The 12,840-nt window shown below is 37.9% G+C and overlaps 1 protein-coding gene across 1 annotated transcript; it reads right to left on the reverse strand.

Moving 5' to 3' along the window:
* Positions 1 to 3,424: 3,424 nt before the first annotated feature.
* LOC126797242 (cation/H(+) antiporter 15) lies at positions 3,425 to 6,741 on the reverse strand. The gene is made up of 3 exons (XM_050523904.1): positions 6,508 to 6,741; positions 4,310 to 5,968; positions 3,425 to 4,150 (listed from the first exon to the last, which is right to left on the reverse strand). The coding sequence occupies exons 1-3, from the start codon at positions 6,739 to 6,741 to the stop codon at positions 3,425 to 3,427; spliced, it is 2,619 nt and encodes an 872-aa protein (XP_050379861.1).
* Between the last annotated feature and the right edge of the window lie 6,099 nt (positions 6,742 to 12,840).

Genomic DNA, 12,840 nt, shown 5'->3' on the forward strand with positions numbered 1-12,840 from the left:
GAATACTTCTTCTGGAAGCAAAAATCAAGAAACAATTGGCTCAAGGGTGGGGACAGGAACACAAATTTTTTTCATATCACCACTCTTGTTAGAAGAAGAAGGAACAAAATGGAAGGGTTGTTTGATGCTAATGGCAGATGGACCTCTGATACTACTGAGATGAAAGATATTGCTGTCAAATTCTTTTCTAATCTCTTTTATGCCGGTGATTATGAAGATACAAGATTTATCATCCCTTGGTTGTTTCCTGTTGTTGATAAGCATTGTATGGAGAGAACTTGCAGGGTTGTGACTCTTGATGAAGTTATGAATTCCCTATTTTTCATTGGTGGTCTCAAGGCTCCTGGGTATGATGGTTTTCCTGCCACTTTCTATCAGAATCATTGGTCTTTATATTCTGATGATATTTTTAAGATTGTGCAGAATGCTTTTGCAAATTTTGTTTTGCCTGCAGGTTTAAATCACATCATCATTCCCTTATTCCAAAGATTCAAGGTCCTCAGCACATGGTTAACTTCAGGCCTATCAGTCTATGCACTACTATATATAAATTATCTCTAAAATCATTGTTGCTAGAATTAGGTTTTTTATGCAACAGTTGATTAGTCACAATCAAGTGAGTTATATTCCAGGCAGGCAAATCTATGATAATATCATGGTTGCTCAAGAGTTACTTTTCAAATTCAAGAAATCTGCAGGCAAATGTGGGTTTTTTTTGCTTGGAAGGTGGATATGTCTAAAGCTTATGATAGGTTAAGTTGGAATTTTATTGAAATGTTTCTTTATGAAGCTAAGTTCCCCAGAGCTTTTGTCAAGTTAATCATGCACTGTGTGACAATATCTCTTTTAATGGTGAGTTGAGTTCATCTTTTCATGACAAGAGATAGATTAGGCAAGGAGATCCCCTTTCTCCTTACTTGTTTGTCCTCTGTATGGAGAAATTAAGCCATTTAATTCAGTCAAATGTTGATTTGGGCCTTTGGAAGGTTGTTAGACCTTCACAATCTGGTCCAAAAGTGTCCAATTTATTCTTTACTTATGACCTTATGCTCTTTGTTGAAGCCTCATCTACTCAAGCTAATATCCTCAAAACTTGTCTTGATCAGTTTTGCTCTCTCTGGCCAAACAATGAGCTACGAAAAGTCCCTCATCTATTGCTTACCAAACACTTGTAAGAATCTTGCTACTAGAATCAGTTCTATTTGTGGCTCTCCTTTGACTAATGATCTTAGTAGGTATTTTGGTATGTCATTACTTCATGAGAGAGTTAATAAACATACTTACGCTAGAATTTTTGACAAGGTTCAATCTAGACTTGCTAGCTGGAAGAATAAGACCCTAAGTATGGTTGAGACGCTTACTCTTTTGCAATCTGTTACCTCTTCTATTCCTATATATGCTATGTAAATTGCTAGACTTCCTGAAAGCCACTGCTCTAGACTTGATAAGGTGAATAGAGACTTTCTTTGGGGTGATTCTATTGAGAAGAAGAAAATTCATCTTGTTAATTGGGATACTTTGTGTAAACCTAAACCTCTTGGTGGTCTAGGGATTAAAAAAACTGCTAATATGAACCTTGCCATGCTTGCTAAAGCCAGTTAGAGAATCTTTCAAAATGACAATGGGTTATGGCATTCCATTTATTCTAAAAAGTATCTCTAAGACTCTCTTCTTTTGGATCGTCAATTCAAACCTCCTTCAGATTGCTCTAGTACTTGGAGGAGTATTGCTTATGGCTCGGCTGTGATTAGAAAAGGTAATAAATGGTGCATTGGTGATGTAAAAAGGTTCTTTTCTGGACTGATATTTGGGTGGGTTCTAGCCCTCTAATTAATCATGCTTTGCCTTCTGCTGATGTTAATATTCATGCCCATGTTTGTGAGTTTTGGAATACTCAGAGGTGGAATATTGATCTTCTTTCTTCCCTTGTGCCTGACCTGGTGGATAACTAAATTATTAATACTCCTACTATATTTTTTGGTTATGGAGAAGAATGAAGAGGTACTTCTAATGGTAATTTTTATGTTAGCTCTGCCTATTTAATGAATTTTGATGTCTCTAATGATTTGAATCCTTTATGGAAAAGAATGTGGAAACTGAACATCCCTCCCAAGTTAAAAACTTTTGTTTGAACCATGATTCACAAAAAGCTTCTATGTAATGTTCAAAGAGCCATGAGATATTTTACTAATATCAAGACTTGTACTCTTTGGAATTTGGCTGATGAAACCATTCTGCACATGCTTAAGATTGTCCCAAGGTGAAGCACATATGGGGTTTGTTTCTCACTCCTAGATCTCTTCTAAATTCCTTTTCCTTAGAGTGTGATAGTTGGTTGAGAGCTCAACTGAACGGTCACTTATTAGTTAAGAATAATATCAATTGGTCTTGTATGTTGCTTTCTGTTAATTTGTTGGTATATTTGGAAGTGGAGAAATAAGCAGGTGTTTGACCCTGGATTTCAGTTTCTTTTGTCCCCTAAAGACATTATATGGAATGCAATTGAGGAATTGACTAGTGTCAATCTGAAGCAAAATGTTGATTCTATTTACAATTATAAGTTCTTTTCCTAGAAAAAGTCTTCTTTTGATTTTCATAAGTTGAACATTAATGGCACTAGAAGTTTCTCTTCTGGTATGATCGGAGCTAGTGGTGTTATCAGATATGATAATGGATGTTGGCTATATGGTTTTCAGATTAATCTTTGTAAAAGGAAAATTCTTGATGCTGAAGCTTGGGGCCTCTTCTATGGCCTTAAAATGGCTTCTACTCTTCAGATTGCTAAGCTTGAAATTGAGTCTGACTCTGCAATTCTTGTTCAGCTCATGCAGAATTCTATTTCCACTGTTCATCCTCTTGGTTCTTTGATACAAGGCTGCCACAATTTTATGAGCAACATGAATTCTTCCCCTCTGTGTCATATCTTTAGAAGCCAACATGACAGTTGACTCTTTTTTCAAGAATAGTATTCTGCATGATAAAGGCATGGTGCAATTTAATTTTCCCACAATCCATGCTTCTCAGTTCTATTTGGATGATCTTGTGGCTGTGACTTTTTACCCACATTTCTTAGTTTCTTTTTGTTTTGGTTCTTTTGAGCATCATTTGGAACAAAAAAAGAAGAACATGAGAGATGTAGCCAATGACCATATATTAGATCTTCAAAGCTGCAGTTCAATATACTCTTTGTCAATGTACGAGCTAGCCATTTCCATGCAAGTAAATTTTCTTTTGATCATTATATATCTAAACAATAGCAAGTTGTGTTGAATGGTGAAAATAAGTAAATGGCTGGTGTTTAATTAAGAACTCGGGACTTAATTACGTACTAACAAAACTAACAATATTAATAAGTCTATATATAAATTATGTATTGATTCCATACAATGGAGAGAAAAAATTTGCTACTGTTCAGCGTTGGTGTTTAGGGGCTGTACCCATTACTATTTTGTGCCCTAGGTGGTGGTGGCTGACTCCGTTTGTTGCCATGTTGTTGCATGCTGCCAAACTGCGAATTATGAAGGTCATTTCCAGCTGCGCTGATGGCTACCGGTTGCGGTGTTCCGAATCCCCCATCATGATCATGATCCAGCTCGTGATCGTGTGCTGCACTACCTTCATCACCAACAAATTGTTGCACGATCAAAACCGATGCAGTTGTTGTGAAGTCGGAAGACGCAAGCAAATCCCCAATAGCACCGAGTTCCGGGCATTCACTCCAATCGGTTAGCCCGGCTGTCAGCGGCGATATCACTCCTTGTCCTCTGCCGACTATAAATAGGTCATGGACATTGTCTATTGCCCTTACCACCGCCACCGTCTCCTCTCCATTGTTCACCACTTTCTCTATGTACATAACTGATTCGTCATTCATATGTTGCATCCTGAACTCATTTATCAACTTCTCGTCCAGTTGCTTCTCCCACCCCTCGTCCGTTTCGACACACAATATCTTTGAATTGTTGTTACCGTTGTTTGAGGCATCAGGATCGGGTTTCACTATTCCTACCGGCTCTGCGACGTCTGGCCCTGGAATGAAACGCATAAGTGTAACGGTAATTCCTGGATGTTCAGACATCCTCCATGCATATGACAATGCTTCTCTGTCGTCCGGTCCTCCGAAGAATAGCACCACTATATTGTGAGATACCTACAAGGGCCAAACAAAATTAGTTAATTTTAGTCTGATGAAATTGGCTCAATACAAAGTGACGTAGACCAAACTACTATCCGGTGGCTTTTAGTCTTGCAATAAGCCATATTGGATATAGTCAATAAAAATGTTATCCCTAGAGTGGCCTCAACATACCTGGGTTGCAGTCATGCGATTGGAGCTATTGAGACCTCTATCGACTAGAATTCCTACTGAGCATGGGGCATTTGCTAATACATTTTGGTTCATTGTTCGAAAAGCTGGGTTCATGGATTCCATTCCTCCATCCACTGTTTGCTGTTTATGGAACGGAATAATTAGAAAGGCAACACGTTTGTCCTCTGCCAAGCTACAAATGTCTTCGTGCATTGTAGAGTATGGTGAGATTGCAGTCAAGGGCTGCACCGAGACACAACCGGCATGCTGCTCGTAGTTCTCGAACGCATTGATGATATGGTCCGACTGAGCTTGGGTTCGATTGAGCGCTGGTCTGCCTGATTTACGAGTGTTATGAACGATGAGCATTGCAGATGCACGGCCACTAAGCTCGACTAAATGGAGTACGTAGATGCACAAAGGAGATCTCTTTGTGGGGTAAGAGGCTTCTAAAAGGTTGATCATTGTAGGCACATTTCGAGGCGTGTGGACACAAACAAGTACTCGTAACTCCGCATCAGGTTTCGACCTTTGAATAGTTCTTCGTTTGTAAGGTATAGACCTTCTCGCTGGCTTGTAAACTGTTGTTACTATTGGTGTAATGATTCCAGTCATAACAACAGCTACGATCACCATAATTGCAAAGGCCTCATCGTCTAGAACCTTCTGATCTTTGCCGACATTGAGGACAATCAATTCGACAAGGCCTTTTGTGTTCATGAGCAATCCTAGAGTGAACCCTTCGTCAATTGGCATCTGATAAAAGAGGCAAACAATGACTGTACCCGCTATTTTACCAATGCAAGCGAGAAAGATAACAAGTATAAGAAGGCCCCAAGTTCCAAATCCTTGTATCGTAGTAATATTGGTTCTGAGTCCACTAATTGCAAAGAAAAGAGGGAGCAGAAGCCCCGAAACAAAATCTTCCAGCTTCTCAATGAGAGTGACACCAAGTGGTCCATTGGGGATAACTAAACCAAACACGAAAGCCCCAAAAACAGAATGTGTTCCTATGGCGTCAGTAATGAATCCGGAAATCATTACTCCAGTGAGAATGAGGCAAATGTAGAACTCACTAAAGGATTCTCCTTCTGGAGTTCTTCGTATAATCCAACACACTGCAGGTCGGACCACGAATATACAAAAGCAAACAAAGCCAATGCTAGACAAAATGACGTAGAGGGAGGCCAACGAAGTGGAGTCATTTTCCGCCAAGGCAATGGCTAGAGCTAAGAGAGCCCAAGCGCACATATCGTTTACTAGTGCCGAAGATAATGCAATCCTGCCGAGCTCAGTATTGACGAGCTTGAGCTCGGCGAGGACCCGAGCGAGGACCGGGAAGGCGGTGACGGAGAGGGCAACACCGAGGAAGAGAATGAAGGTACCTTGGTTCATTGATTGTCCTTTATCGTGGATGAGGAATGAAAAGGCAGCACCAATAGCGAAGGGGAGGATCATGCCGGAAACAGCAATGATAACGGCTCGTTTTCCCATCCGGCGAATTACTGAAATGTCCATCTCCAAACCGACGAGGAAGAGAAAGTAGAGGAGACCCACGTTTGCCATGGTCTCGATCACCATAACACTTCTCATGGGGAATATTGTGTCGGCAAAAGGTTTATATTGTCCAAGCACCGATGGACCCAATAACACGCCACCCTGTAATAGTACTGGTGAAAATTAGTATATGCATGTCGATGTACATCGAGCTTGATGAAGATAAATTAGTAATGAAGTTGAAGGTTTATATCGAATATCAATAAAATTTAACAGGATGTAGATCAAGTTTGAGGTTCCCTGATCCTCAACATCCTTAAACCCTAAGCAATGATACTAAGATTTAAGGCATGAGACTACGATTTTACAAGTTAATATTTCTAATTATAAGACCCTTGTATGACAGCCTAGCTCCTTATATTATAATTTATAAACTACACAAATTAAACATGGAAACTGGAGAGATATAATCGACTTGATTATCTAAAAACTGTCAATCATCTTAAAAAGAGATTGAACTTGTTATGTCATTCCCGCCTATCGTGTAAGAAACCGACAAACCGTGAATGCATGCATACGTTAAGGTGGAATCAAAACATTTTGCTTGAAGATAACTAATTGACTAATTTGCTCGTAGTATATATACATTTGTATACACATGGTGTGATTTGCTCATGAAAGATGTTATTAATAATAATTACCATGATTTCTGCAATGACACGAGGTTGCCGGAAGGGTTTCAAAATGAGGACGAGAAGTCGAGTGGTAACGACGACCAGAGTCAACTGCAAGATGAAGAGAGGGAGGGAATAGTCTAAGGGATTATCTCCCTGCCAAATACCATTGGTGGTTATCATGGTGGGGGCATAGCATACTATTGAACTCTCTGATACATTAGTCATATCAGACGCGTTCAGCGCTGTCTTGTTCGCCATGGTTAGCTTTATTTCTGCGTAACACTTTCCTTAATGTTCACCGGTTTGTATCACCACCACCGCCAGCACCGTGAAAAAATATGAGATAATAAGGAAGGACAGGTTCGGTAGCCGCAACCTTCTTCGTCCCTTCTTGATTAACGTAATGGAATTGTCATGAACATCGAAAAGTTGGTTCCTTCTTGCAAGGAAAAATGATATGAACAAAATTTGTACTGATTGTGTCTTTTAAAGACACAGAGATTGAGAGGGAGAGATAATCTACAAAGAATCTTGGAAGGAAATCATGAGGGAGAAATGAATGAGATAGAAGGGAGAAAGCCAGCTAAGTTTTTGATGGATATCCACCCCATTTGGAGACCGGTCATTCTTTCTTTGGCCTATATATGGTCTCTTTCTAACGTTCTACCTATTTTAAGATCCGATGTTATGCCCATCTGTCTTCCCTATCCTATATACGTGCAAGTGTGCAACTACATACAAAACATATATGTATATTCATGCATCAATGCATGCCAATCTGTGTGTATGATATGGTTTTTCTCCTATCAAATTTGACATACCGCAAGGCTACTGTCAAATTTTTGTATTCATTCATTTCATTGTTTAATGCTCTCTCTGTTTCCCCCATCTCTCTCTATCGTTTTTCTATCTTCCCACATCAAGCACCCAGAACGTACATCTCTATTCTCTAGCCACCTCATATTTCACTTTCATATCTCATAACTATATGCCACTCTTATGTCACTGTACTTAGATTATGAAGTAGGACGGTGTGGAAAAATCAAATTCTTAATCAAATCCCAAAACATCAAGAAAGGTGGTGGTATGGTGATGGTATAAGATGATAATGGTGGTTGACCTGGTGGTGGTGTGGTAGTGGCGGTAGATTACCTTCTGACCACTGCATGAGATCCTAACCAATGGACAGGTTTCATCAAGAACTACAGGGAATCCTTTTTTTGCAAACGGTTAGAATAGGGGGTGTAAGGCTATCTCCAACTCATAGGCCAGCATTGTGCCACACTTAGTCTCTAAGCCATGAGTTAGGGTGCTAATGCGCCACAAACTGACAACAGTGTGTCACAAATAGCCCGATCTGGCTATCTGCGGCATACTTCTATCTCACCCTAGAACACGTAGGTCCATTTTTAAAAGTATTTTTATTGTTATTTTGGTGTATAATTTCATAAATACATAACAACATCAAAATTATTGAGCGCTTAATTGTTGAAAAAAAAAACACAATTAATGTGCATTTATTAAAGTAAATAACGGAATGAGTTAATGACATTTATGATCAACGGACATAACAAATCGATCACCATTATGTAGCCTTAATTACCATTGTAATTATAATTTACTTCTACTGTAATTTTGACCCTTATATAAAGGGAAGTATCAATGAAATGAGTAAACCAATTCCATATTTCCCACAACACGTTATCAGCACGTTGTTCTAACGATGAATCTATTTTGAAAAGGTCAAAGAAAAAATTCATTCTATTGAAAAAAAATAACATCGAATTTCTACCTGACACCTAGACAATTGATATGGGCACCCTATCTCCGATTTTCCTTGATCGGGTTGTCTTTTCCAATTGCCGCCCACTCCAATCGACACAGCCACATCCTCGATCATTAGCTGTGATCCCAGACGGCGACGATAGTTGTCAATTCCCAGCACCCACGACAAAGTAACGATGACCCTAGTCTTGCTTGAGCCAGATTCGTCAACACCATCCTTGAAAATTAGCACCGTCCCGACGAACAATCAACGAGATCTGCAACAAGAACCACGGCGTCTCCCTCTTCCCACCGGCACGCCGATGACACCCCGCGCAGATCTACGGTTGCAAACCTTTCCTTCGATCAGGTCACCCCATTCCATCGGGATCGACGATCGACGCTAGTGCCAGCCACGCTTGTCTCGTGACCTCAGATCGGCGAGATCTAGAGACTCCAACTGGATCATGAAGCACAACTGAGCCCAGCCTTGATTGCCATCGATATGGGTTTCTTGCGTCTCCACTGCTCCGACAAAGGACTAGCGCTGCACCCAGCGCACTGGACCGAGAATCTTCGGATCCGACCCAACGCACGAATAGTAAAGGGATTATACTTCTTTCAGTAAAATTAGAAGGTAATTTCTAAAAGCTAATCGAAATTACCGCTCACTATTTGCTATTTTACGAAAATTAAATAGCCAATGTACCTACATAAGTCTTTACTGTTTTTCAGTAACACTCAAGGTTAAAACAAGGCTAGGCGGTAGCCCGGCGGACAGTCACCACCTAGTGCCTAGACAGCTAGGTAGTCTTGAATTATTAAATTTTTAATTATTGTATACATGTATTTAATACTATTTATATGATTAAAAATATATAATGAGTAAAAAAGTGCTCAATATTAATGTTCAAAAATCAAAATAGTCTCAACTCATCCAAAGTTCATACTATAATATTAGAAATTTAGAATAAAAGGTAAATATTTTTTTTATAATCACAAATGGCCTAACCCTCAAATCCAACAAAATGAGATTAAAAAGATTAAAAGTCAACCCGCCTAATCACCTGACCGCTATGGACAACCGAATAGCCTAAAAACGCAACGGTGACCCGCCGCTTAGCGCCTAGACGGCCTTTTTTAGAACACTGGTAACACTATTACTATTTTATAGTAAATTAATTTAATATAGATGATTCAAAAGATTAATCATAAATATGTTTGTTTTTGCATGTGATTAATCAATTGTCATTCACAATGGAATCGTGAGAGCAACCATTTCACATGACGATCAAGTTCGACATATGTAAGAACAACCGTATTATATGCAGTTTATTTAACAAACTTACAAGTAAGATTTAAATTAGTATTTCAACTGTCATTAAATTTCATTTATATACATGAAATTATACATATTACGTGAGTAAAGTAGTTTCTGAATATTGTGACATGTTATATGTTATGCATATTTAAATTTATTTTTAAATTTGATTGCTTAGCATGTAATTGAATCGTAATGCTATGATTTACATTTTTAGCATTATATTTATACATGGTCTTTGACACGATACAATAACTGCCTAAGTTTTGTAGATTACTTAATCATGTTAAATGATATGCTCTATTTGTTGCATATGCTATGTCTATATAATTTTTATAATTATGTTATTTAGCATATATATGAGCATTGTCATGATAACGAAATTTCATGAGAATTTCATAATTCAAAAACAAAGCGATGACAAACTTATTCATGTGATAAAGTATTTTCACGAAGCATCGAAAAATACGACCATTGAAATTCTTGATCTTGCAATCCAATTTGTATTTCTTGGAAATGATTGAACTGGTATGTTTTTACTATGATTATGCAACTTTATAAAAGCTCCAAAGTGACCATAAGTATCTTGGTATATTTATTTTTCGTATATGTCTATTTAGAGTTTCAACTAGACTTCTACACTAATAAGTCTCGTACTCTATCTACAATTGGTTAAACCATCACAACGTATATTGGACTCTAAAGAATTTGATTATCAACCTCCCATGCAAGTAGCTTGGAAGCATTATTAAAATCTTGAATGACAAGATAAGGTCTCTTAGGACAAATTTTTTTTCCCAAAACGAATTTTGCATAACCCCAAAGCAAAGGGCAATAACTATGAACATATACAAACTGATCAATAATAATTGATACCAATGTACAGTGTGACAAAAAGGTATATGAGATATGACATGAGCAATGAAGCGTCTTATTATGAAATGAATATAGAATGATGAGAGTATGATGATTTGAAAAAGTATATTCAATATTGAACAATATACAAAAAATTTCAATTCAAAACAACGATAAGAATCTAGCTCAATTAATAAAGTTTTAGACTTTGATTATAATCTGCCCTTAATTTTTCGAAGATATTGTAATGGTCGTTATGCTTAAAATTTAAATAGACTTCGGTACTGAAGTATTTTTGGATTGGACAAGACCTTGATACAATCGTTGACATACAACCAATGTTATGAATTTTTCTCAATGAATTGAGAATATTCGAATATTAATCGAGATATACGTGGTTCAATTTTCACTATTTTGACTTTGCGAAGTACCGCATAAAGTAAAACAATTTCACAAAATATTAGTATGACATGAATAACTGCATACAAAGAAATGCTTCATGTGATCCCCACAGTAGTAGTAGTAATGAAGAACAATAGTACCATATATGTGGATATAGCTAAATATTAATAAGGATGAGTCATTTCTACTCCTTCGGGATTCACAATGTACATACATTATGGAAAGGAGTTATCGTTTTGCAATTCTATCAAATTACTCTAAAGAATTTGAGCTTATATTCCATTTTCATGTCTTAACTATATAGTATATACTTCATTGACACTTTATGTAACAAGAGCCAACAAGAGACAATCGAACCCTCATACATTTTAAATATTTATGTCAACGACTATTTCATGTGAAACAAATTAATGAGATTACAATTGACTTCCTTTGCCTTATCTCTAATGACTGCGGATGTAACCGAGCAATAGAGAAGTTTTTATGTCTATTTAGCTGTTATATGTAACTGCTTAATGAATCCAACAACGTCAAAAGAAATTGACCTTTAGGATTTTGACATATTTGGGCTTTGACAGGTTGTGATATATGCGTCTATATATTTAAGGAATTACATACGGATATTCACGGTTTGGATAAATAGAAGTAAGAACAAAATAAACAAAAAACTGTAAAAATCCTTAAAATATAATTTTATGGAGGAATTGAAGATGTGATTTCATTCTCATATTTCGTCACCCTCTTAAGGCTGAACCGTGAAATATTTAATGCATAATTATATGGACTAAGTCTATACTAAGTCTATATATGCACTAATTCAAAATTTTACCCGGCCTTCTTGACCTTTATGTGATGGGGACATGTGTTGAAGCTTTCCTTTAATGCTCAAAATTTATTTACGTTCTCAACTTCCCTTTGCCTTTCTTTTTTCACTCATTCTCACTCTGAAAGCTTTATCACCACGCCCACTCGCCCAAGACAATCAATTAGCACTGCTACTCCTTTCACTCATTCTCTCTATTACGATATCACCTGCAAGGCTACAACTTCACTTAGAGATGGACATGGTTTGTTTAATTCCATATGATCTGGGTTAATAATTCCATCTAGTTCATTTCTCTTCTCTGAAATCTTGATTTTCATTTTCTTTCCTTCTAAGATTCATTCCATTGAATTCAACCTCCTCACCCAAATCCCAAAATCTAGTGAACCCTACAGCCCATTTGACAAAACTCCAAACAGACCCCTCCCATGAGATCTCCCACAACCATTCATCAACTAAATCAAATTGAAAATTTAAATGGGTGCTCTTCATTTTCTCAAATTTTAATGCATTTGATGCCAAGATGATTAATTGTGAGAAGCATTGATCAATTTGTAGGAGAGAGAGAGAGAAGTGAAAACTTGATTGTAAGCCATTGGATCATCTACAAGTCTACAACACATGTCATCATCTTATCAAAAGATCAGGAAGGTTAGGTGAAATTTTGGATCAAAAGAGGATCTGGATCCCCTCTCGAGAACATAGATAACTTGTAGCTACAATAAAAATTTTAGTGGATAATACTTCTATCTCGTAACTTCTAAGAGCATCCGCACCGGCGAGTAGTGGAGGAGCTGGTGCTCGAGCAGCGACGGGGACCGATCGGTTTGCTCGAGCAAACTGATTTTCAATCTCGCACCGGACGAGAGGTGCTCGCCCAGTCAATCGGAATGCTTTGCTCGCCCCTCCGCTCGAGCAAAATTTGCTCCGGCGATTGCTCGACCGCCTCACGGAGCCTACGACACGTGGGTGACGTCGTGGGCTCCGCCAGACGCGGGATTAATTTTTATTCTGTTTGGCGCGTGCAAAGATAAAAAAAATTTTAACGAGCCAATGAATGGCTGACACGTGGCTTACCGAATGGGCCAATGGTATAATAGATCTGGGCCTTCCATTTTAAATCAGAAATTTCGATCTAACGGTCAGAATTTATATGCAACGATTATTATTTGATCATAACGGATATAAACTC

Source organism: Argentina anserina, chromosome 1 (assembly GCF_933775445.1).
Source record: "Argentina anserina chromosome 1, drPotAnse1.1, whole genome shotgun sequence".
In the NCBI taxonomy this organism is placed as follows: domain Eukaryota; kingdom Viridiplantae; phylum Streptophyta; class Magnoliopsida; order Rosales; family Rosaceae; genus Argentina; species Argentina anserina.

What these genes read in the sequence shown, in the direction of transcription:
- LOC126797242 (XM_050523904.1), bottom strand. Translation starts at nt 6,741, where the DNA reads ATGGCGAACAAGACAGCGCTGAACGCGTCTGATATGACTAATGTATCA. An exon ending in GTGTCATTGCAGAAATCATG is followed by an intron (nt 5,969 to 6,507) that starts GTAATTATTATT and finishes GTACTATTACAG; the next exon opens with GGTGGCGTGTTATTGGGTCC. An exon ending in ATCGCATGACTGCAACCCAG is followed by an intron (nt 4,151 to 4,309) that starts GTATGTTGAGGC and finishes TGGCCCTTGTAG; the next exon opens with GTATCTCACAATATAGTGGT.